The sequence below is a fragment of the Chiloscyllium plagiosum genome, unplaced genomic scaffold, assembly GCF_037043375.1.
Source record: "Chiloscyllium plagiosum isolate Xiang-an unplaced genomic scaffold, Cpla_swu_hap1 HiC_scaffold_3, whole genome shotgun sequence".
Classification (NCBI taxonomy): domain Eukaryota; kingdom Metazoa; phylum Chordata; class Chondrichthyes; order Orectolobiformes; family Hemiscylliidae; genus Chiloscyllium; species Chiloscyllium plagiosum.
The window spans coordinates 130,564,048-130,590,991 of NW_028270141.1; the positions used below are offsets into that span (position 1 = coordinate 130,564,048).

Here is a 26,944-nt window from a genome sequence, read left to right on the forward strand (position 1 = left end):
CAAAAACCTATAAACATCAGTGGTAAAAGTTTAGAAAAGATGCACATGATTCCTGGAAGGAGGAATTTAAGTTATGAAGATAAATTGAAGAGAGGAATGTTTTTTTTGGAAAAGAGAAAGTCAGGGGGTAACTTAAGGAGTGGTTGAAGGTCTGTACTCAATAGTTAAAAATCACACAACACCAGGTTATAGTCCAACAGGTTTAATTGGAAGCACACAAGCTTTCGGAGCAACGCTCCTTCATCAGGTGATTGTGGACAATCACCTGATGAAGGAGCGTCGCTCCGAAAGCTAGTGTGCTTCCAATTAAACTTGTTGGAATATAACCTGGTGTTGTGTGATTTTTAACTTTGTACACCCCAGTCCAACACCGGCATCTCCGAATCATGTACACAATAGAGTTTAGAAAGATGAGGGGGAGTCTGACTGAAATTTGCAGGATACTGAGATGCCTGGAAAAAGTGGATGTGGATAATTCCACTGGTAAGATTAGGGGCACACAGTCAGGTTGAAGGGATGACCATTTGAGATGAGAATTTCTTTAGCTAAAGGGCGGTCATTCTGTGAAACTCATTGCCACAAGAGGGCTGTGGAAGCTAAGTCACTGAGTGCATTTAAGACAAAGATAGATAGGTTCTAAATTAGTAAAGAGATCAAGGGTTATGGTAGAAGGAAGAATAGCATTGAGAAATATATCAGCTGTGACTGAATGGCAGAGCAGACTTGATGGGCTGAATGGACTAATTCTGCTCTTATAGTCTTAATAGAGGTATTCACAATTATGATAGGTTTAAACAGAGTCAATAGGGAGAAACTGTTCCCATTTGTGAAAGACAACAAATTGAAAGTAATGAGCAAGAAGCAAAAGTGATCTAAGAAGAATTGCTCACTCAAAATGGTGCCAAAGACATGATGGGCTGAATGATTTCTTCCTGTGCTCTTCACAAATCTATGACACTGCAACTAGTCAGCAACCTTGTCAGTAAATAAACTAAGCCCTGCCACTAAAATCAACTCAAGCCTCCCCCTACTTGGTCTCCCACAGAGTTACAATTCATCCTAATTAGAGGTTGGATTTGTATTCTGATACATAGATTGATATGTAGTAATGACCCTACATTGTTATCTCAAGAACACTCAGCATTAGTTTTATTAAGTTCAGAATTGCACTTGATTGCAATTGCACTTAGTGGTTCACATCAGTTAAGTCTTGTGTCACAAGTGGAAAAATGAACACCAGTTAAGAAATAATAGGGAAAGTGTGCTCGTCTGCTGTTTTACAGTAGTGTGGAAGGGAATTCTTTTTGCTGTTGTCAGTGCTAAAGCCTTTGGGAACTATCCCCAAGCTAAATGTGCCTCACTAAATTTCAAGAACCAAAATCGCAATTGTATCTCCTTTAAAGCTTGACTGAAACCAATAATTTCATAACAGTAAAACGGGTGTTTTTAATCTATTTGTTTGTATATTTTTTTCAACTTGCCTGTGCACTTAACATAATGAGGTTGCCAAAAGCAAAATAAGGAGTTTCCAATCATCTACATGATGATCATTGCATTTCTGGTAAACATTTTTCCTAAAACAAACACAGCTTCCAAAAGAGCCTCAAAAAGCATCAGCAGCAAACTCCCTTCAAACCAAACATCAAAATACATCATCAATCCTTCATTATCACTGGGTCAAAATCATCATACGCTCTCCATCTCTGTTTCATTTGTTCTGTTGATGCCAACTTCAACAAGGAGAGGCTTCCGAAAAGTCCACTTTCATTCTTAACCAGGGATGCCCCAGCAGTTGACAGGCATGCGTAAAGATTTGTAGCTCAGGCGCCGGTTGCCGTGGTTGTGGGAACGTTGGCTGAGCTGGGAAATTGACTTGCAGACGTTTCATCCCCTGTCTAGGTGACATCTTCAGTGCTTTGAAGGCTCCTGTGAAGCGCTGCAGTACTGTGTCCTCTGGAATTTATATGGTTCCATTCCTGCTGCTTCTGATTGCCAGTTCACGCTGACAGGGCCCTCAGCTGGATCTGACCATTTTCTGCACTTCAGCCCTCAGCCCTTCTATTCACTCCCACAACAGCAATAGTGTCCCCCTTGTCCTCACCTACCATCCCATCTGCATCCATACAATCACAATCCACCATTTCCATCTCCTCCAGCAAGATATCACCACCAGACACATATTCCCCTTCCCTCCCTTGTCAGCCTTCCAAAGGGACCATTCCCTCCAAGACTTCCTGGGCTACTCCTTGTTTACTCCCAACACGTCCCCACAGCATCACAGCATCTTCCCTTGCAACCGCAGAACACTTGTCCATTTACCTCCTGTCTCCTCACCATTTCTGTTTTTGTTTCTAATATCCAGCATCTGCAGTTTTTTCATTTTTTTTGTTACTTGGTCAGCATTGGGCCAGTGTTTTATTCCAGACATTTACTGAATTCCAATTCATCGATTTGCAGTGATGAAATTTGAACGCATCTCCCCAGAACATTACCTTGGGATTCTGGATTAATAGACAGTCATATTACTCCCCTGTCTGCATTTACTATTACTACACTATACTCTGAAGATCTGATGTTTCACTGCTTTAAAAGGGGACATGAAAGGAGTGCAGACAGGTTTCCAAATCAGAACTGTCATTTGTCTAATCTGGCCTGGTTAGGATGATAATAACAAGTGGTAGAATTTGAAAAAATAAGATTTTCCATCCCATTACCTAAAATTTCCAAAAGCGGAAACAATTTAAAAATCAGCTTATGATCACATTAGCTGTGGATTTGCTGACTTCCTTACTGTTCACAATATTAGAAAGTAACACTACTCAACTTCATATGGAATGGCTACTGAACAGGTGATGAACATTTAAGTTCATCCAAATCTACTTCTCCAATCCTTTCCTCAAAGCCTTATAAATTCTTCCACACAAGGTCCTTAGCCAATTTTCTTTTAAAATACATTAGTGAACCAGCATCTATAACCCTTTCAAGCAATGAACTCACAACCATAACCACTTGCTGCATAAAAAGACTTTGCTCAGTTCCTTTTGATTGTCTTGCTAACCACCTTAGATTAGTCAGTTTCTTTGGTTCTCAATCATTACACCAAAAAACAGAGTCTCTATCTATACTGTCTAAACCCTTCATGATTTTGAATATCTTGATCCCACACCTCATCAACGTCTCATGATTGTAGCCCAGGTTTGCTAATCTACCCACATAACTGGAACCTCTCATCCTAGAAATACACTTGTAAACTTTTTTTTGTGTTAATAAAATGCTTTTGATAAACAGATTCAAACCTCAGTTGCAATTAGTAGAATATGGAATGGGAATTCACAACATCTGCTGAAACCAATTCTTACAATCAATATCTCCCAGTGTTTATACGCCTTTCAATTATGCCTTGGTCTGAGGTGTGTTGTGAGTACAGAGTTTTGAATAACTAATCTATTAACTTTGGGAGGCCAAGTAACTGAGCAAACCTGCAGAACCTCAACAGCAATCAAATGATATCCATCAAAACGCAATGGCAGGAAAATAAAGACATGTTCAAATCCTTCTTTCTAATTTATGGCTTCTCTTTTCATTTAGCATTGACAAAAATAAATGACGATTCCACTGCATCTGTTCCTAATGCACTTCAGTTGCAGAATACCACACAGATTCAACATTTGCTCAAGTTTTCTGTTTTATACCACCCAGGAGGCTGGAGAACTGGAGCGAGTTTACTATGACTAAAATTCAGTCTAAGATTGGCACCAGTTATAATCATTTCTCATCAATGTGTAAAATTAATTATTTATTTGGTTACTGGAAATGAATGTAAAAGTCTGAAATTACGTTTATACATAATTGTTCTTTTTCATTACACTTTAATCTTCCAAATATTACTACACAAGGACTGCGAAAAATAAAATTACAAAAAATGCTAAGAACAAAACTATATATGAAATGAACACTACAGGAATTTAGTATTAGAAATATGGGACATGAGCTCTGCTATTACTGAAGGTAAACCTAATCAAAAATACTCTACTCCAAATATTGCAATTTCAAAACTAACTTACATTTAGATAATGATTTATGCATCTTCAAAATACTTCATAGCCTACAAAGCACTTCTGAAGAGGACTCACTGTTGCAATGCAGGTCCATCATGTCCACAAAAAACAAGGATAAATCCAACCCAGCCAATTACTGGGCCATTAGTCTACTCTCAAATTATCAGCAAAATAATGGAAGAGGTTGGAAGATAGGACTTGCTTTGCAATAGCGTGCTGACTGATGCTCAGTTTAGACTCATGAATAGACTTTCTCGTTACAAACTTGGTCCAAATGGAACAGTGGTACAGTTGAAGCCAGCACAGTGGTACAGAAGTTAAGGCAGCAAGATGAGCACTGCTGCCTCACAGGACCCAGGTTCTATTCCAGTCTTGGGAGACTGTGTGGAGTGTGCAATTTCTCCCTGTGTCTGCGTGGGTTTCCTCCAAGTGCTCTGATTTCCTCTCAGTCCAAAGATGTGCAGGTTGGCTAAACTAAATTGCCCTGTAGCATGCAGTGCCAAGTAGGTTAACTATGGTAAATGTGAAGTTATGGGGAGAGGGTGGGATGTTCTTTGGAGGGTCAGTGCAGACTCGATGGGCCAAATGATCTCTATCTGACCTGTAGTAATCCCATGAACATGGACAACACAGCTAAAGTCCAGAAATGAGGCCAGAGTGATTTCCCTTAACATCAGGACATTTCATCAAGTATGGCTTTAACGAGCCCCAGCAAAAAACCTGTGGGAATCAGTGGAGGCAGGGAATTCACAGGCTGGAATCACAACAAGCATAAAGACACCTGAAGTTGTGAAGGTCAATAATTTCAGACCCAGGGCATCACTGCAGAAACTCCTCAGGCTAGTGCTGTCGGCCCAACCATCTTTATTAATAGCACTCCCTTCATCAGAAGGTCAGAAATGAGATTCTTTGCTGATGACTGCACAATGTTCAGCATTCGTGACATCTCAGATACTGAAGTAGTCCATGCCCATATACAGAAGATTGAGATAATCTGGGTGAGGCATTGGCATAGCGCTAAGTGGCAATATGGGCTCGAATCGCATATGGCAGATGATGAATCAAGAAAATCTGGAATAAAAGCTAGCTCAATGGCAATCATATAACCATTGCTGATTGCTCTAAAATCCCAACTGGTTCATTAATGTTCTTTAGGGAGGAAATATTTCATCCTAAACTGGTCTGGTCTTCATGTGATTCAAGACCAAGCAATATGTGGTTGACTTTTAACTGCCTTCTGAAATGGCCCAAGCTAGTCAATTCAAGCAGCAATTAGAAATCGGCAATAAATGCTGGCCCAGCCAGTGAGACTCACATCCCATGAATGAGTAATAAATATATTGAGACTTAGACTAATAAGTAGCAAGTAAAATTTGTAATACAAATCTGCCAGGCAATGACCACCTGTAACAGTCTCTCCTTGACATTCAATGGTATCAATATTGTTGAATCCTCCACTTCCAAAATCTGGAGAGCTTACAGCAACTAAGAGAAAGTGAGGACTGCAGATGCTGGAGATCAGAGTAGAAAAGTGTGGTGCTGGAAAAACACAGCAGATCAGGCAGCATCCAAGGAGCTGGGTGACGGAGGGGAGGTTGAGGGTGGGGCTGGGGGAAGGTAGTCGGAAAGGCAGTAGGTAGATGCTGGTGGGGGCGGGGGGGGTTGGAGCAGATAGGTAGGAAGGAAGATGGACAAGTAGGACAGTTCAAGAGGGTGGTACCAAGTTGGAGGTGTGGATCTGGAATAACGTCGGGGGAGGGGAGATGAGGAAACTGGTGAAACTGATGTTGATGCCGTGTACAAAGAACAAAAACAAAGAAAATTTACAGCCCAGGAACAGGCCCTTCAGCCCTTCAAGTCTGAGCCAATCCAAATGTACTGTCTGAACCTGTCAGTCAATTCCTAAGCATTTGTATCCCTCTGCTCCCCACCTACTCATGCATCTGTCCAGACGGACCTTAAATGAATCTACCGTGCCTGACTCTATCACCTCTGCTGGCAAAGTGTTCCAAATGCCCATCACCCTCTGTGTGAAGTACTTGCCGCGTGTAACCCCCTTAAACTTTCCACCTCGCAACTTGAAAGCATGACCTCTGGTTATTGAATCCTTCACCCTGGGAAAAAGCTTGTCTCTATCCACCTTGTCTATACCCTTCATGATTTTGTAAACCTCAATCAGGTCCCCTCTCAATCTCACTTTTTCTAGTGAAAATAAATCTAATCTACTCAACCTCTCTTCATAGCTAGCACCTTCCGTACAGGCAACATCCTCATAAATTTTCTCTGCACCCTCTCCAAAGGTCCTTTTGGTAATGTGGCGACCAGAACTGTACACAATATTCTAAATGCAGCCAAACCAATGTCTTGTACAATTTTAACACAACTTGCCAGCTGTTATACTCAATACCCTGTCCCATGAAGGCAAGCATACTATATACCTTCTTGACCACTCTATCCACCTGTGCAGCAACCTTCAGGGTACAATGGACCTGCACTCCCAGATCTCTCTGCCCATCAACTTTTCCCAAGGCTCTTCCATTCATTGTATAATTCGCTCTAGAATTAGACTTGCCTAAATGCATCACCTCACATTTGTCAGGATTGAAAGCCATCTGCCACTTTTCCGCCCAACTCTCCAGTCTATCTATATCCTCCTGTATTCTCTGACAGTCCCTTATGCTTTCTGCTACTCCACCAATCTTTGTGTCATGTGCAAACTTGCTGATCATACCAACAGTGCCCTCTTCTAGTTAGAGGGTCCCAAGATGGAAGATGAGGTGTTCTTCCTCCAGGTTCGGATGGCTTGGATTTGGCAGGGGAGGAGGCCTAGGACTTGCATGTCCTTGGCAGAGTGGGAGGAGGAGTTGAAATGGCCAGCCACAGGGCGGTGGGATTGTTTGGTGCAGGTGTTCCAGAGATGTTCCCTGAAACATTCCACGAATTGGCATCCTATCTCCCCAGTGTAGAGGAGACCACATCGAGAGCAGTAGATGAGGTGTTTGGATGTGCAGGAAAATCTCTGCTGGATGTGAGAGGATCTTTTGGGGTCTTGGACAGAGGTAAGGGGGATGGGGTAGGTGCAAAATTTACACCTCTTGTGGCAGCAAGAGAAGGTGCCAGGAGTGGAAGGTGGGTTGGTGGGGGGAGTGGACCTAACGAGGAAGTCATGGAAGAAATGGTCTCTGCGGAATGTTGGAAAGGGTGGAGGGGATGGTTACTACTAACCAGAAACTTAACTGAATTTGTCGTATAAATAACGTGGCTATAAAAGCAAGTCAGAGACGAGGAATTATGTGGTGACTAACTCACTTAATCCTCCAAAGCCTGTCCATCATCGCAAGGCACTTTCAGGAATGTAATGGAATACTCCAAACTTGCCTGAACTCATTCGATTCCAAGAACAGTCAAGAAGTGCAATACCATTGGCACCCCATCCACCACCTTCAACATTCACTCCCTTCATCATTGACGCACAGTGGTAGCAATATGTACTACCTACAAATTGCACTGCACCAACTCCTCAAGGATCTTTCAACAGTGTCTTCCAAATCCACAATCTCACCCACCTAGAAGTTCAAGGGCAGCAAATGCAAGTGGTGGTGCCCCAAAGCAAATTCCACTCTGAGTTACACACTGGACTGGCTTGGAAATGTATTGGCATCCCTTCACTAGCTGGACCAAAATCCTGGATCTCTCCTAACAGCTCTACAGGAATACTTATTCCCAGGTACTGCAGCAGTTTAATTAAGCAGCTAACCAGCACCTTCTCAATACAAATAAGTATTAAAAGCTGGCTGAACAGGCAGCGACACATCACATATTAATTAAATGCTTAACATCTTTCTAGTGTAGTTTATAACGAACCCATTATCCTTCTCAGAGAATTATTAGACTCAAACATTGATGATATCCTACTTTTGCTGTGCTTGGAGGTTTATGTACCACCTTCAACATTACAACCCTGTCTCTGTATCCTCAACTCAGTCCCAGATGCATCTGTTGCTGCTCTATTTCCACCAACAATTCATCCCTGGAAGTCACATCATTGAAATATGATATTGTTTCATCTCTCTTACAGAATAAGGTAAAGACAGCATACCAGACTTGAGAAGAGCAGATATATCCATATCACAAGAACACAGGATAACATTATGTTCCTGCCTTATGTCATTTCTTAAATCCACTTCACCCTCATCTTTACTTCTGACCAGCAAGCTGCCAATGATATGATTATGCACCTATTGCTTTCTGCCTCAACCTCCTTGTGCATTTCATAGAATCCCTACAATGCGGAAGCAAGCGATTCAGCCATCAAGTCAACACCAACCCTGTGAACAGCATTCCACCCAGACACACACCCCTACCCTATCCCTGTATCCCCACATTTACCATGGCTAATCCATCTAACCCCTACACATCCTGGACACAATGGGCAAATTAGCATGGCCAATCCACCTAACCTGTGCATCTTTGGACAATGGAAGGAAATCGGAGCACCTGGAGAAACCCACATAGACACAGGGAGAATGTGCAAACACTCATCTGATACAGACAACTCCCACCTTCTAGACAGGTAAGGGTGTAATTCTGGATGGCTTTCGTGACTGTTCCTCCCCCTCAGGGCTAAGTCCATCACTCGACTAAAAACCAGGTTGTTCCAAGTAGCGTTCTGCAGTTGTCACCAACACCTTGTCATCCTGGAAAAAGTACATAATTTTCAGGTACCAATCGGGAGCAGCTTTATTCCCCAGTCGTGGCAACCTTGACAGGACATCTGCCATGCTTCTCCACCTGTCAATATTTGATCTCATATGAGTAGGCTGACTGAGCGAGTGCCCATCTCTGCTGCCACCATTGATGGTATTCCCAGAACATAGCCAAAAATGGAAGTTAGAGGTCAGTCAATAACACTAAAGTGAGCACTTCATTCCTGGCTTTGACTGCTGCCCAAGTCCCCTTATGACCATTTCCCTCAACATTACATCCTTAACCATTTCTGAAGTCTCCTCCAAACAAACAAAAAAAGCATTTGCACACAGTTCATGGGCCAGATCCCATTCTCATGGCCAGCTGTTATGTTAGTGGAGAAAGTGAGGTCTGCAGATGCTGGAGATCAGAGATGGAAATGTGTTGCTGGAAAAGCGCAGCAGGTCAGGCAGCATCTAGGGAACAGGAGAATCGACGTTTCGGGCATTAGCCCTTCTTCAGCTGTTATGTTAGTGCTTCATTTGGAACCAGGAATTATTTACCTGGTAGACAAATGATAAATTTGATCAAAAATACTTTCATTAACAATGTTCACACATCTGTAGCCTGCTCTGGACTGAACCCAAACTCCTCCTCTCCAGGTCACCTGTCTAGCTTTCTTAAAGGGGCAGTACCCCAAGTACTTATATAACAGGAACCAAGCACAACATTTCTGAATTTGCTGACTCCCCAACTATGTGTGACCGAGAATTGTGAGGTTAAAAATCGCACAACACCAGGTTATAGTCCAACAGGTTTAATTGGAAGCACTCAATGTGCTTCCAATTAAACCTGTTGGACTATAACCTGGCGTTGTGTGATTTTTAACTTTGTACACCCCAGTCCAACACCGGCATCTTCAAATCATGAGAGTTGTGAGGGACATGCAGGGAAGCTTCAGAGTGATCTAGACGGATGGAGTATAATGTGGATAAATGTGAAGTTATACTCTTTGGTGTGAAAGATAGAATATCATTTAAATGGTAATACATAGTTCAAAGTTTGTGCGAAGATTTGTAGCTCGGGTGCTCGTTGCTGTGGTTCTGTTCGCCGAGCTGGAAGTTTTTGTTGCAAACGTTTCGTCCCCTGGCTAGGCGACATCATCAGTGCTTGGGAGCCTCCTGCGAAGCGCTTCTTTGATGTTTCCTCCGGTGTTTATAGTGGTCTGTCCCTGCCGCTTCCGGTTGACAACCAGAAGTGGCAGGGACAGACCACTATAAACACCGGAGGAAACATCAAAGAAGTGCTTCGCAGGAGGCTCCCAAGTACTGATGATGTCGCCTAGCCAGGGGACGAAACGTTTGCAACAAAAACTTCCAGCTCGGCGAACAGAACCACGGTAATACATTGTGGATGTACAAAGGGATCCGGATATCTTTGTTCACCAATCAATGAAAGTACACAAGCAGGTGCTAGTTGTGCAATGACCATCATTGCAAAAGAATTTGAGTTCACCAACAGGAATATGTTATCAAGGTTACAAGAGCCTTGGTAAGACCACAGATGGAATATTGTCTGCAGTTTTGGTCTCCCTATTTTGGAGGATATGCTTGCCAAATAGGAAGTACAAAAGTTCACTAGGGGCTGATACCAGGACAGCCAAGTAGAGATTAATTCAACTGGACCTGTAGAGGTTTAGAAAGATGAGAAGGGATCTGATTGAACCGTATGAAACTCCAACAGTGCTGGACAGATGAGCTGCAGAGCAGATATTTCCCATCATTGTGGAGTCGAAAACCAGGGGTTCCCATTTCAAGTATGGCACCCATTTAGGACTGAGATGAGGAACCATTTCATCACCAGAGGGTGGTCAACCTGTGGAATTCATCACCACAGAAGACTGTGGAGCCGTTTCTCTGAGTGTATTTAAGAAAGAGAATTTTTTTTTCAATATTAAAGGCATGAAGGGATATGGAGTGAAAGCAAGGATATGGTACTGAGATAGCAGATCAGCCATGATCATATTAAATGGTGGAACAGACCTGAAGGGCCTACTTTCTATGAATTTGCACAGGGAAATGAAGGAACTAGGTGTCTCCTCTAACAAGGAGAAATGGAAAGATGAAGCTGCTCATGAGGAATGGAAAGCGCAGATGTCAGGGCAATGCTGCAACAAGCAGACAGTCCCTTAAATTTCTCATCACCACTAGTTTCCAGGTCAAGTGAGACACCACAATGTAGCTATGGTTCTCAAACTCTGGTAGCCAGGAGCCCAGGATCCCCTCATGGGGTATATTTCATTAGTTTCATGTCTTTATTTCACTGCATTATATTTTTGTTTTGGTGGCTGGTCACATTTCCTAACCCACATTTCAGTTGGAAAGTACACTGTCATGCAGCATTCAATTAGAATCTAGCTAAATGAGAAAATGCTTCTGGGTTCAGCATGTTTGCATGCCTGACCTGACTGTCACCTAGCCACAAAAACATTCTTGGCCAAGCCCAGAGTTATAGACAGCATATGGCCTCCAGACCCTCTAATCCATTACGTTTTCCAACAACTCTACTAGTTGTGTAAGGAGCTTGATGCCACTGGCTTTTACAGATCAGAAAATTTGGAAGGGTTTGCTGAAACGTGTCAACAGCCACCTTCTTTGCCTGATGCCAGGTAAAAAGCCAGGAAACTAATCTGGGAAGTGGATTTTAACATCACTCCTGAGACATTCCCATGCAGTTAAATAGTCCCACTTACTTTCAGTAATTGCCCCCAAACCAGATTCCAAGGAAGGCCCAGCTAATAGCATATGTTTAATGCAGAAAGTACAATACCGAGCATGATTCGCCATTACAGTTTCCTTTGCCAAATACCTCAGAAATAGGCAACTTAAACTAAAAAACAGTCAGCTCCACATTCTTTATAAAACAGAAATTAGAGATCTACTTGTGACAAAAGACACCAGGTTATAGCCCAACAGGTTTATTTGAAATCACAAGCTTTCAGAGCACTGTCTCTTCGAAAGCTTGTGATTTCAAATAAATCTGTTGGACTGTAACCTGACGTCGTCTGACTTCTGGCCTTGTCCACTCCAGTCCAATGCCAGCACCTCCACATCATGTCAAAAGAAACAGGTAGAATGCAATGATTGACTGTCACATGACTAAATTCTTAGTTCTTGATAATGACTGAATTTTTGTCTTGGTGCATTTGCTATAAGCAGCAATTTGATTTCCTACAAAGTTGCAAATACTCATTTTGCTTTTTTTTAAACAGTTAAATGTTAGATTTCTTTGATCATTTACCAAACCTTAATTTAATTAACTTAAATTAAACCTTAGCTCAAAGGTAAATGAACCTAAATTATGACTGTTATGAAGAGTCAGAAGGTCATGAACCATTTAAGCATCCTATTCATCTGAGTAAAATGTCTACTATAAGAAATTTGTACGTTTAACAAGTTTCTTTTTGAACATTTATATTGTTCTCTTTTAATATTTTAGTGCATTTAGTATTTTACAAAGTGTGAAATGTTGGCTCAGAGGAATGGAACCATTTATCATTCTAGACATACTGCTAGCGTTCCAAGGCAGGTACAATATTGTTACCTGCTTAGTTTACTTTGGCCCCAAGAACATGTTTCCACCTTAAAAGCTCTTTTCAGAAATTTCAATTTCAGAAAAGCACCCCCAATGAACCAGCAAAACATTTCTACTTCCAACACTAGCCATCCTGATTATGCCATTTTTTTTAAATTTAAAGACTTTTTTTTGCTTTTAATCATTATACAATCAGCAACACATTGAAATGCACAAACTAAATTTACACAGAATTACACAGAATAATTACTGTCAGCAGGAATAGGCCAATTACTTCCCATCAACTGTAGACTTGATCATGCTAAAGTAACATAGATTAATGGATGTTAAAATTTATTCATTCAACTTTAACAAAGATTATTACATGGTATATTAAGTACTTGCAAACAGCCTTCAATAACATTACTTCCTGATGATAGCAAACAATGTAAATTTACAAAGACTGATTTTGTTATGTGCGTATTTTAACAATACTAACTCTACTATCCAATAGGGTCTAAAATGTTGCCAAAATATTTACATAGATACCCCTGAATTTAACCCTCTGCCACCATGGACTAAAAAGTAACACAATTACATCAAACATATCAAATCACATTTAATGTTATCAAAATGGGAGAGAGGTACAAATGTGAGAGTAAATACAAGCCTTGAGTCTTGAGCTAAAAAGGAAAATCAATGTTTGCGCACTTTTTGTTCATTTGAAAGGAGTTTGAAATGCATGAATCACAATCCCGATTCATTGGACCAAAATTTCTTTAGAGCTCCCAATCTACCTCCACAACTATATCACAAGTGCAACAGAAATTCGGTTTCTCATATAGAGGTTCCCCAACATGTGGGTTTTACAGTGGTGGAGAAAGAACAACTCTGAATAAGCTGTGGTCCAGAGCTTTGTAATCAAACAAAAAGAAGTGTTTCTTTCATTTTTCCAGAATGTTAAGTTTCAGAAATTCTGTTCATATGTGAATGTCATGGCATTAACTCATGTTAAAAAAAATATTAAATAGGCGAATTCAGAAATTTGAAAAATTTGCAAATATAGTTTATGATTCAGATAAACAAACTGAACGAAACTGAATTCTAAGATAGTCCAATCCAACATGTGGAGTATAGCAATTCAAGAAGGCAGTTCACCACCTTCTCGAGAACAGCTAGGGATAGGCAATAAATGTTGGCCAGCCAGCGACGCCTACCTCCCATGTGTGAATGATAAAAAAACCAACTGATGATGTTTCCACTCAAATAGACCCTGCATAAAGTTCACAAAGAATACACTATTTCAGATGGATTTCCTCCAGGTAATGTTCAAGTAAAATTAGGCACAGTGAGACTTTCAAATGCAAGCTTTCCAGATCACATATCACTGACAAACTGAACACAATTTTCTCAACAGCTATTTTTACTTGTATAGTATACACCAGATTTTACAGCACATTTAAGAAACGCTGGTGTCAATATGCTGTCTCTGACATGTGATTGAAGCGGCAAATTATAGATCATTGCGACAAACTATTTATCAAATGAATGGTACAACTAAAATTCAATTCAATAGTCTTACTAATTAAGTACAACTACTGGTTATTTTTATATTGCTTTTAAATTCACAAATACCCAAAGTATCCAAAGGCACTAAATAAACACATAAAACTGAGCAACGAAAACAGAAGTTACTGGAAAAGCTCAGCAGATTTGGCAGCATCTGTGAAAGAATAACATTTCGGGTGCTGTGACCCTTCCTCAGGACTGATGGCAGCCAGGAAAACATTTTTTTATGCAGAAGATAGGGTCAGGTGAAAGGGTAAGAAGAAGTAAATGATAGGTGAAGACAGAGCCCAAAGAGAGAGAAGAACAGTTGGACAGACAAAGGAATGGATAACACTCAGCCCAGGAGGATGAATTGCTACTAATGGGAACAATTAGTGGCTAATAATGAGTTGTGTGTAATAGCAGACCATGTGATAACATGGCCTGTTGTTTGGGGTAAAGACATGGGAGGAGGCACCTCAAGCCCTAAAATTGGTAAACTCAATATTGAACCCAGAAGGCTGTAGGATTCCCAAGTGGAAAATGAGGTCCTGTTCTTCCAGCTTGCACTCAGCTTCGCTGGAGCACTGCAGGCTGAGACAGAAATGTTTGCCAGGAAACGAAGTGGTACATTGAAGTGACAGGCAACTGGAAGTTCAGGGTCTTTTTTGCGGACCAAGACCAGTATCCAAAGTTCTTACAAGTTTTATATAACCATGCAGTTATTAGATGTTTACCAAAGGCATTTGAAAGTGGCAACAGAGTTAAGACAGGCAGAGTTGCTTCAGGAGAGAATTCCATGTGTAGAAGCAAAATAACTAAAAGCAATTTCACTGAAGGTGGAATAGAGCAGCACAGGGATGAAGATGTACAATCAGAAAAGCAAGAAACACGTAACCAGTACATTGAACTCGAAGAAATTATGGTGTCAGGCAACGAAAAAGACAGAGATTTGTAACTGGGATGAGAATTTTGAAAGGAAGACATGGAACACAGGAATAGCAGTTATGTGAGAATTAGTGATCAGGGGCACAGGTTTAAAGTAAAGGGCAGACATTGAGAGGAAATGAGAGGAAAAACATTTCATCCAGAGGATGGTGGGAATCTGGAAGTCACTGCCGATAGAAGCAGAAATCCTCATTTAAGAAGCATCTACCTACACCGGCAATGCCAAGGCATATTAGTCTATGAGTCAAATACTGGAAAATAGATTTAGATCAGTGAGATGATCGCTTCTGACTGGCGTGGACATGATGGTCTAAAGGGCCTTTGTCCATGCTGCAGATCTGTATGATTCTATGACACAATAAAATAGGGATAACACATTCAGGAACAATGTGAGAGCAAGGTAAAGATGGAGTTAGTAATTAGTACAAATCAGAAAATGACAGTCTTAGTGATTGCTCAATTTAGAGTCAAATGTGGCACAGAGATTACACATAAGTAAATTCCCCTAAAAATGTATGACATTGGGGTTAAGTTGTAGAGTTTTTGAGAAAACTAAACTGGACATCTTTGTTTATATTCATATTAATGTGGAGTGCATTAAGGCTTATTCATTACTGGATATCAGACAACATGAAGACTATCAACAAACTGAGAAGACAGCAGGGAAGTAGAGAATACACTTATGAAGGCTGACCCTGAAAAACAGAAAATGGCCTCTAGAGCTAGTATTTAGATAAACTAGAGGAAGCTGAAAATGTGTTGCTGGAAAAGCGCAGCAGGTCAGGCAGCATCCAAGGAACAGGAGAATCGACGTTTCGGGCATAAGCCCTTTTTCAGAATTCCTGAAGAAGGGCTTATGCCCGAAACGTCGATTCTCCTGTTCCTTGGATGCTGCCTGACCTGCTGCGCTTTTCCAGCAACACACTTTCAGCTCTGATCTCCAGCATCTGCAGTCCTCACTTTCTCCATAAACTAGAGGAAGCCAGGGATATGGCCTTGGGCTGTTCTGAGGTGACAGTGTGAGATATAAGATTTAATCGTAGAAATGCTGGAAAAGCCAATAGCGGGTTGATTAAGATTTAGAAATATAAACATGAAATTAGGAGGAGCATGTCATTCAGTCCTTCGAGCCTGCTTCACCATTCAGTATGATCATGGCTGATGTCTACCATAATGCCATATTCCCGCTTTCTCTGTCCACATTATACGTGGCGCCTTTAACATCAAAAAAATTATTAATATCTTTCTTGAATGTACTGAGTGACCCAGCCTCCACAGCCTAGTGGATGAGATTTTCATAAATTGACCATCCCATAAAAAAAGGTGTCCTCAGCTCAATCCTAAATAGCATACCCAAGACAAGCTGTAAATCCACACTTGCAATGGCAAGGCACAAAAGGCTATGGGCCAAGAGCTAGTAAATAGTTAGGTGGTTGTTTTTGACTGGCGCAAACTTGATGTTATTTTTAGTGCATGTATCTTGCAGGTTATAAAAATCAGCAACCAAAATATGGGAGTTTGATTTTGTCTTCAATGAAACATCAAACCCTTCAACATTGTCATTTCTTTGCAGGAAGATAAAATTATTTGAAGTGATTATCACTGCCCAGATTCTTCCACATTCTCTTAATCTCTTACAATGACTTACTTGGTGGCTACTCTTCTTCTACGAGAGCCAAGAAATTATGTTTAACTTTAAAGAATTGAGAGAAATAATCAAAAGCTAACTTCAAACAAAACCACATGACCACAAAACGTACAAAGCCATAATCAGAACTATACAGAAACAATGAGTCAATTGGATTTTACAGTCACAAACATGCAACCGATGTTGGGGACAGTAAATATGGCAAATAACCTATTCAACTTTTATTTTGGCAATTTAATAATGCTTTTCCTCAAACGAACTATTTATGAGAGAGAAAAAAGGGAACAGATCAAGGAAAACGGCAGCTGAAATTAATTGAACTCACGGCAAGTCTTCAAGTTTGGAGGCATCATGATGTGGATCAAGAAGATCATAACCACATTCATTGTAGATTTCTAAGTAGGAAATGTGAGTTGTGTAGACTTTATTGCTGTCCTGTCCCAGAGGAAATGAAACAAATAACAAAAAAGCCAAGCTGATGGTGAGGTGTATCGTTTATTGTGCATATAACACATTTTCACATTTTGACTTTCAGTTCAATAATTTACTGCACCAATAATTTTATTAAGCATCTCAAGTTGAGTAAAATCCCTGTCACTCAAAAGGTCATGCAAGGGAAAAAGAACAAAGGCTTTATCATTCGACATCCTCAGGTAATGCAAGGTGCTGTTGTCTTATGCAATTAAGCCGATTTGGACACTAAGTAGTACGGCATTGACAGCCAAGTCATACAGCAGATGTGCAATAATACACAAGACTAATTCACTGACAATACACAAGCCTACTTTTTCTGTCACTAACAGTACTCAAATTCAAACAGAATTCTGCCAAATGCACTGAACGCATTACAGGTTCAAGTCATTTTCCTGGCTCAGGGTGTAACAGGATCCCCAGTGGCAGATTGTCAAAAGAGGAATGAAATTTACCAAAGATGAAAGGGGCCTAGCAGTTTATTAGCCAACATTTGTCAAGCTTCAGCTTTAACTACAGACTAATTGGACCTACATGAAGACAGAGGAGACTACTGCTTGGTTTTTAGCCCACAACAAAGGGTGTAGGGCCTTAAGAATTCCCATCATTCTTCTTCTAGTGATCCTCAAGGTTTGAAGAAGCAGAATTTAAAAAAAGGTCCCAAGAAAGTTGCCACCATGTTTCTCCAATAGTTTTCAATATCACTACAGTGAATGGGACTGCATTTAACAGACTCAATGCTTAAAGATCCAGTTGTAGCAAGACAATTACCCACAATGGCTTCTTATCCCACTCCCATGCTGTTACCACTGCTGATACCATTCCCTTAACTTCTCAGGTAAACAACCCCTTCAGAGAAATAATCCAACAGTACACTGACAATTTTCACAGTATCCAATTCTTCCCCAATACCACTAGTCTGAATTCCTCTCTGTCTCTAAACTATCAGATGTGCTTGTTAACATCTAGTATATCATGAACAAACATATCCTCCAATTGAACATTGAAAGGACTGGTGCTACTGTCGTCAATTCCCCTCACAAACTCTTTTCCAGGCCACACACCCTATTCTTCTAACTGCAACTGACTGGGACTGAACCAGAAAGTTCACAACCTTTGTGTTATGTTTGATCTCAAGAGTTATCGAGTCATACAGCATGGAAATAGATCATTCAGTCCATGCCGAATATAATCCTTAACTAAGCTAGGCCCCCCTGCCTGTTCCTGGCCCACATCCCTTCAAATTTTTCTTATTCATGTACTTAAAATGTCTTTTAAACATTGTAATTGTACCCACATCCCACCACTTCCTCAGCAAGTCCATTCCACATGTGAATGACCCTCCCTGTAAAATAATTGCCCCTAATTTTTTAATTCTCTCTCTTAAAAATGTGCCCCACAGTTTTGAAATCACCCATCCTAGGAAAAGACAACGACCATCAACTCTAACCATATTCCTCATTATTTTATAAACTTGCATACGGTCACCTCTCAACCGCCTACACTCCAGTGAATAAAGTTCTAGCCTATCCAGCCTTTCTTTATAACTCAAACCTTTCATTCCTGGCAACATCCTGGTAAATCTCTTCTGAACCCCCTTCAGCTTAATAATATCCTTCCTATAACAGAGCAACTCGAACTGGACACAGTATTCCAGATGAGGTTTCACCAATGTCCTGTACAATCTCAACGTGGTTTTCCAACTCCTTTACGCAAAGGACTGAGCAATGAAGGCAGGTATGCCAAACATCTTTTTAATTACCCTGTCTATATGTGATGCAAATTTCAAAGAATTACATACCTGCACCCTTAAATCTGTTCTACAGCACTACTTAAGACCCTACCATTAATTGCATAAGCCCTACCCTTGTTTGTTGTATCAAAATTATGATGACTTTCTGACAACATATCTACATCACTAAAAATGTCTACTTCTACTTTTGTAACATCAGTCAAATCCTCATTTGTTACTTCCTGACACAACTATTCCAACATACTGTACTCCCAGGTAGCATCCCACATTCCACTCTTGATAAACTTGATATCATTCAGAATTCTGATATCTATGCTCAATCCCTATTCACACATCACCTCCGCTCAATGACCTTTCTAATAGCTCCTAATTAACCAATGCTTCATGTTGCAAATTCTCATATTTGTTCGCAAATTCCTTCATGGCCTCACCCTTTCTATGTATCTCTAAATAAAACTAAACAAAGCACCAGCATAATGTTGGCACTGGACACAACAACAGCACACACACAACTAACATCCTGGCGAAGCTCTCATTACTAATATATGGGTTTGTTTTTTGCCCACTTGTGTCCCTTGGACCAGTAACTCAGAATCTTAGGTTAATTTTCGAGGGACATGGGTTTGAATCCCACCATGGTAGATGCTGAAATTTGAACTGAATACAAAATTGGACACAAAAACATCTGGAACAAAAAGCTAACATAATGACAACGAGGTAATCACTGTCAATTATCATAAAAATATATCTGGTTTATTGATGTCCTTTAAGGAATGAAATGTGTCATCTTGTACGTGGTCTGGTCTACATGTAACTCCAGACCAGTAACAATATGGCTGATTATTAACTGGCCTCTGATTACCTTAACTGGGAATTAAAAAAGTGTTTGGCATGCCTTCTTTCATCGCTCGGTCCTTTGAGTAAAGGAGTTGGGAAGTTACATTGAGCATTTAAGGATAGGCAATAAATGCTCCCTGGCCAGCAAGTATCCTCATTTCTTAAACAAATGAAAATATATTGGAGAACTATCCCATAGGTATATCCAGCAACAGCCTGACAAGGTCTTAGTCACAGAATCATATCTTGGAAACAAAGTCTCAGATATCACCATCACAAGCTATGCCCTGTTCCATCAGGAGGGCAGACCCAGCACAGATGGAAGAACAGTAATATACAGTTGGAAGTCCTGAACACTAATGGTGGACCTCAAACTCTCATGGCAGCAGGAAAAGCATGGACAAGAAAAGCTCCTGCTGATTACCACCTACCATACGATGTCTGCTCATGAATCAGTACTTCTTTATGCATTACACTAACTGGAGGGAACACCGAAGGTGGCCTTAGCATAGAATGTATTCTGGGTGCGGAACTTCAATGTTCAGTGCCAAGACTAGCATGGTAGCACCACTACTGATGGAGTTGGGCAGGTTCCATAGTATATAGCTGATAGACTGGGTCAGGGACAGGCAGTGAGAGGACAAATAAAATGGAAACACTTACTTGGCCTCTTCTTAACCAATTCATCTTTTGCAGATGCATTTGTTGATGATACAATTGGCAGGAGCGACAACTGCACAGTCCTTGTGAAGAGGATGCCCTACCTTTACACTGATCATATCCTCCATGATACTGTGTGGCACTAATACTGCGTTAACTGAACATATTTCAAATAGATCTAGCAACCAGAACTGGGCATCTACGAGACAAGATGAACTCTCAATGACAGCAGAATTGTATTTAACCACAATCTGTAACCTCATGGCCCAGCATCTCCCCCAGTCTCACAATAACATGAAGCTGGGGAATCAACCCTGGTCCAAAGATTGCTGAGGGCATACCAGGAACAGCATGCTAAAAAATGAGTAGCAACCTGAAGTTAAAACACTGAACTATTTGTATGCCAAACAGGGAAAGAAATCCACTTGGAGAAAGTGAGGACTACAGATGCTGGAGATCAGAGTCGAGAATGTGGGGCTGGAAAAGCGTTGCCAGTCAGGCAGCAACCGAGGAGCAGGAGAATTGTGTTTTGGGCATAAGCCAGATTCCTGATGAAGGGCTTATGCCCGAAATGTCGATTCTCCTGCACCTCGGATGTTGCCTGACCTGCTGTGCTCTTCCAACACTATGCTCTCAACAGGGCAAGAAATCCCACAACCAAATTATCAGATTTAACCTATGCAGCCTTGTTTCCTGATGAAGGGCTTTTGCCCGAAACGTCGATTTTGCTGCTCGTCGGATGCTGCCTGAATTGCTGTGCTCTTCCAGCACCACTGATCCAGAATCTGGTTTCCAGCATCTGCAGTCATTGTTTTTACCTCGTTGATATACAGTCGAAGCCAAACTCAACTTGACTTATAACTATATTACTAGTCTTTCACAATCACTGTGTCAAAATCATTCCTAACAGTACTATGGGTGTACCAACTTCCAGGTGCTACAATAGATCAAACAGGTAGCTCACAATCAACTTCTGAAGGATAACAAGGTTAACCCTAACTCTACTGCAGACAATACAAAAAGACAAAATAAAACAAGCCATAATAAATCCAGCAAAACCCACATCTCAAAAGCAATGTTCTATTATATAAATCTCTTCCAGCTCTGAATATTTAGTTAAATATGATCCATAATTTTAGTCTCTTGAGTAGCTCCACTTTTATTTTCTTTTAAATTGGTGGCTGTGCTTTCAATTACAAGGGCAATAAATTCTAGAATTTCTTCTCCAAACATCTCCCTCTATCCTCCTTTGAGATTATCGCTAGACTGTTAATCCAGAGACCCAGATAATGTTCTGGCGATCCAGGTTCAAATTCCACTACAGCAGATGGTGGAATTTGAACTCCATTAAGAGTCTAATGATGACCATGAAATCATTGTCAATTATTGGAAAAACCCACCTGGTTTACTAATGTCCTTTAGGGAAGGAAACTGCCATCCTTATCTGGTCTGGCCTACATGTGACTCCAGACCCACAACAATATGGTTGATTCTTACCCGCCCTCTGGGCAATTAGGGATGCAAAATAAATGCCAGTAAAGCCAGTGACACTCTCATCCCTCAAATGAATAAATAAATTCATTAAAAATTACCTTTTTGACAAAACGTTTGGTCATCTAGTCCAATATTTGCTCAGCGCCATATTTTGGCCGGAATTAGCATCAAATCTTTCTGCCCCTCAGTTTTCAATTTTACGCCATTATTTCAACTTTTTCTCAGAAATTGGTAACTGAGTGAGGCTTTGATGGCAACTAGGGCATCAGGTGAAAGTTGTTCCCTTTGTTGATGTTGACTTTATAGTACACTTGTGTATCACCCGCAATGTGGGTGCGTCAATCTCCACCAGTCTCTAAAATCACACCTGTCAAGAATTTCAGCAGCTAAGTTGGTTTGTGGGTTGGGGAATCCTGAGTTGAAAAGTGTGGTGCTGGAAAAGCGCAGCAGGCCAGGCAGCATCCGAGGAGCAGGAGAATCGACGTTTCGGGCATAAGCCCTTCTTCAGGAATCCTGTCTGGAAGATGAAAATTATGTAAACTTGCACTGTTTGTTCTTTTCCTGGCTCAACTGCCTCAGTGGGAGACATAGAAAACTTAACAAAATCAGAGCTGGTGGACATTTCATCCTGTAGGCTTAAGACCAATGACAAATCCAAGGTGACTACCTATATGCAGAAAGAAACTGAATGAAAGCAAGGGAAGAAAGCAGATATCTGAGGCAACCGTAAGGCTGCACTGCATAACTGGTTCAAATGTGAAATTTCACTTTGAATGTCTTCAAAATGAATATTTGGTAGCAGTGGTACATGAAAGCCATATAAGATGAAGCACAGATGGATTCTCACCTTTAGTCAGTGGCACATCTTGAAATGGCAAACCTATTATGGCAAATAAGTGAGATTTTATCAGCAAAAGATGCTGGCTGGTTCTGAAGAACAAATAGAATCCCGATCTTATTGGACAGGTGCAATAATACAATAAAATAGTATGTACCCCTTTTTCAAGTTGTATCCAGTATATAATTACTGAAAATGTTGAACACTGGATATACTGTACAACAGGAAAAGGGAACAAACTAGACTTTACAATTGCCAGAAAATTAATGAAGGAGTAAGATATTGCAACAGAGATAATTACAACAGTTAATGACTTATCCAAAGCTTAAACTTTGGCCTACAGGAGGAAATGTCCATCAGCTGTGATTTTGTTAAGTTTTCTATGTCTCCCGCTGAGGCAGTTGAGCCAGGTAAAGAACAAACAGTACAAGTTTACATAATTTTCATCTTCCAGACAGGATTCCCCAACCCACAAACCAACTTAGCTGCTGAAATTCTCGACAGATGTGGTTTTACAGACTGGTGGAGATTGAGGCTGAGACGCATGACATTAAATCTAAAAATAAAAATCTAAACCAAGCTAAAAGTAAGCACATGGTCATCTGCTCTGAATTCCCACTCTTCTCAATATTTTCTTTACAAGTTAATTTATATTATAAGGCAGTAACAGATTTCCTGGCATTCCACACGACTGCCTGCACAAGTTTAAATATTTGGATAACACTTTGCTTCCTTTGCAACTGTAACCAACCCACCTACTGCTTTTGCATTAGAAACAACAGACAAAGCATCTTACCTTCTGAAACTCCCCAAAGATGTATGAGAGTGTCCTGGGAATGATGCCCCTGTCACTGTATCGCTCTGCTCCTCCTGTGACAGTGAATGTCTTTCCGCTGCCTGTCTGCCCATAAGCAAAAATCGTGCCATTGTAGCCTGCAAGGACACTGGAAAAGAGCGTGTGCAGAACAAGAAATGTGATTTAGGATTGCTAATTATTAATCACATACTTAAATCTACTGTTATTTGATCTCGATCATTGCAAACATTTATAGGCCAACAGACAAGACAGAGATGGCCTGGATTTGTCTTTTTGATCAGAATTTTGACACAGCTGTAGCCAGCCACAGCCAGGTGTTCCACTCAAACAGACAATGCTAGTGAAACTCAGCATGTCTGGTATCATCTGTGGAGTGAGAAACAACGTTAATGATTTGAGTTCAGTCTGACATTTTTTCAGAAACTATTCTGGTTTAGGGCTGCATTGAACCAATTAGTTGACCAGGTCAGCCACACTAATATTTTTGCCAGACTTCTAGTTTCATCCCCACACGTGGTCACAACCTTATCTGCGGGGGGAAAAAAGACAGCAAACTGAGGCTGATGAAAGTTCTGCAGTCTTACAAAAAAGGAGCAGCTACCACAGAGTCACCTAAAGTGAATGTCCAAACTTCCAGAATTATTGCTGATTGGCCTATGTTTCAAATTCCACCCTTCATGCTACAGTGACTAAACAAAAAGGATATGCCAGACCCTGAGCACAGAACAGAATGATAGTAACAGTGAGATTTTTTAAAAATTCATTCATGGGACATAGGAATCTCTGGTTATTTTCCCCGTATTCCTTTTGTTTTTATTCATTCATGGCATGTGGGTGTCACTAGCTGGGCCAGTGTTTATTTCTCTTTCTGAGTTGTCCTTGAAGTAAGTGTCTTGCTTAGCCATTGCAAAGAACAGTAAGAGTGATCCATAAAGCTGTGGATCTGGAGTCACATGCAAGCAGGACAAGGCAAGGATGGCGATTTATGTTCCCTAAAGAACCAAATGGGTTGACGGGGACTTTTTTTAACAACATCGTCAACATTCTAATGCCAGATTTTTAAAAATGAATTCAAATTTCATCATTTGCCACAGAGAGATTTGAACTTGAGTCCTGAGAACATTTCCTGGAACTGCCTGGCAATTGCCTCCTTTGCCCTGAAGAATGTCATGTTGAGCTGACTTCTTAAACCACTCCAGTACTCAGTAATCACTGTAGGAAGGCATTGAAGGATTTTGATCCATAGATAATAAAGGAATTGCAATTAGGTCCAAATCAGGAAAAATGTGAGATTTGAAGAGGAATTTGCAAGTGCTGGTATTCCAATAACAGCATCCTTAAAGAAAAATATCCCAAGATATGTCAGAAGCCACTTTCAGAATAGATACTGACGTTGATCAAAGAGTTGGTTTCAAGTTTGAAGGATAAAGAGCAACCGAAGTAAAGGAATATTAGCAGCAGAATTCCAGAATGTTGCAAAAGATAGGTCTGGCTACAAAATGCTCCAAGTTGTTGGACTATTCTGTATTACTTATTCTTTGTGGAAAAATGTGCAAAGACAAACACCTCTGACCATACTTCCATCAGGACATAGTCGGAATGTAGCATCCTTGAGACCCTGCAGGTAAAGGAAGGTGGATCCTGTCACGTGTTCCCTGACCAGGCTATCAAAGTCATTTGGCAGCATTCCTCAACACCAGAACTTTCCAACAAGCACCAAGATCTAGCTTGATGCACACCTATTCTCTGTGCACCACTGCAGCCTGCCCTTGAAGCTGCTAGCCTGGTGAGGAGACTGTCACACATTTCCTTATGGATTGCACCTTTGTAAAGAATGTCTGAAGAGAGATGCAGCGATGTTTGGTGAGGTTTGTCGCAAGCAGTTCCGTGACACAGAATTCCGTGTTCTATGGGCTGCTACCCGGGACATACACTAAGACAAACATTGATTGTGCCTGGAGGACCATCAACTCAGTGAAAGACACTCTTTGGTCTGCCCAGAATGTGGCCTTCCAATGTAAAAAGTTAACCTCAACTGAATGTTGCAGACTGGAACATTCTAAGGTCCAAGACTATGTGCTCAGCGGCAGCTGCTGCCAAGGTGTAGTGGTCTAAGGTATTGCTGCCAAAGTTCAGCAAGATTCTATTCAGTTATCAGCCCCCCTCATTGCCTCAGTGTATGCAAATTGTATCCTGCATGAGCAAGAGATGCCTTTGGCTTTTGCAACTGCAAGGAATATTACATTTCTTTCATGCCATGCAAATACTGTACCAAACTGCTATGGTAGCTGTGGATGGTGATTTTAAAAATTAAAATAAGTATATATTTGCAATAAATAAAAAAATGTTTGTGAGGAAGATCAAAAAGTCACATGGGACAAGAGGAAGCAGTTGATTGGACAGGTGGGGTCAGTTGAGTATTTATGCTATTTTCGATAAGTTATAGTTTATAAGGTCTTCATTTTGAACACGTAGAATGTAAAGGTAATAATGTAGGTTCCAAAGAAGAAAAGTCCTAGAGTAATTAATATTATTTCATTTTAAGGGCAATCTAATGTTTTAATTTAGAAGAGTAAGGCAAGGAAGAAGAACTGAAGGTCATTGCTGTGCAACACATGTCCTTTTTGGGAAGTCAAGCACAGTTCCAGAAGAAGTGCAGGAAGTGTCTCCAGCTGCAGCTGCAAGAAGTCAGTGGCTCAAAGCTGGAGCAGTGGCTGGGAGCACAGTGGAGCATCCATGATGCTGAGTGCATTGTTGATAACAGGTGCAGAGAGATGTAACTCCACAGGCTAACACTCCCACCCTTTCCCTTGTAAAAACGCCATCCCATATTCCCAATTCCTTCGCCTCCGCCATTTCTGCTCCCAGGAGGACCAATTCCACTACCGAACAGCCAAAATGGCCTCCTTCTTCAAGGACGGTAATTTCCCCTCCAACGTGGTCGACGATGCTCTCCACCACATCTCCTCCACTTCCCGCACCTCCGCCCTTGAACCCCGCCCCTCCAATCGCCACCAGGACAGAACCCCACTGGTCCTCACCTTCCACCCCACCAACCTCCAGATACATCGTATCATCCTCCGTCATTTCCGCCACCTCCAAACAGACCCCACCACCAGGGATATATTTCCCTCTCCACCCCTATCAGCGTTCCGGAGAGACCACTCCCTCCACGACTCCCTCGTCAGGTCTACACCCCCCACCAACCCAATCTCCACTCCCGGAACCTTCCCCTGCAGCCGCAAGAAGTGCAAAACTTGCGCCCACACCTCCCCCCTCACCTCCCTCCAAGGCCCCAATGGATCCTTCCATATCCGTCGCAAATTCACCTGCACCTCCACACACATCATTTACTGTATCCGCTGCACCCGATGTGGTCTCCTCTACATTGGAGAGACACGCCACCTACTTGCAGAACATTTCAGGGAACACCTCTGGGTCACCCGCACCAACCAACCCAACCGCCCCGTGGCTGAACACTTTAACTCCCCCTCCCACTCCACCAAGGACATGCAGGTCCTTAGCCTCCTCCATCGCGAGACCCTGACCATATGACGCCTGGAGGAAGAGCACCTCATCTTCCGCCGAGGAACCCTCCAACTACACGGGATGA

The 26,944-nt window shown here is 41.3% G+C and overlaps 1 protein-coding gene across 4 annotated transcripts in view; it reads right to left on the reverse strand.

The window, feature by feature from the left end:
* Nucleotides 1-26,944, reverse strand: part of kif6 (kinesin family member 6) — a 570,521-nt gene that overhangs the window by 456,741 nt on the left and 86,836 nt on the right. For 2 of the 4 annotated variants that reach the window (XM_043687249.2, XM_087983387.1), the window contains exons 4-5: nt 23,311-23,458; nt 16,787-16,896 (exon numbers count right to left, since the gene is read on the reverse strand). In XM_043687249.2, coding sequence (XP_043543184.2) covers nt 16,787-16,896; nt 23,311-23,458 — 258 coding nt within the window. The remainder of the gene's footprint in view (nt 1-16,786; nt 16,897-23,310; nt 23,459-26,944) is intronic. The other 2 variants (XM_087983390.1, XM_087983396.1) reach the window with 1 other exon arrangement.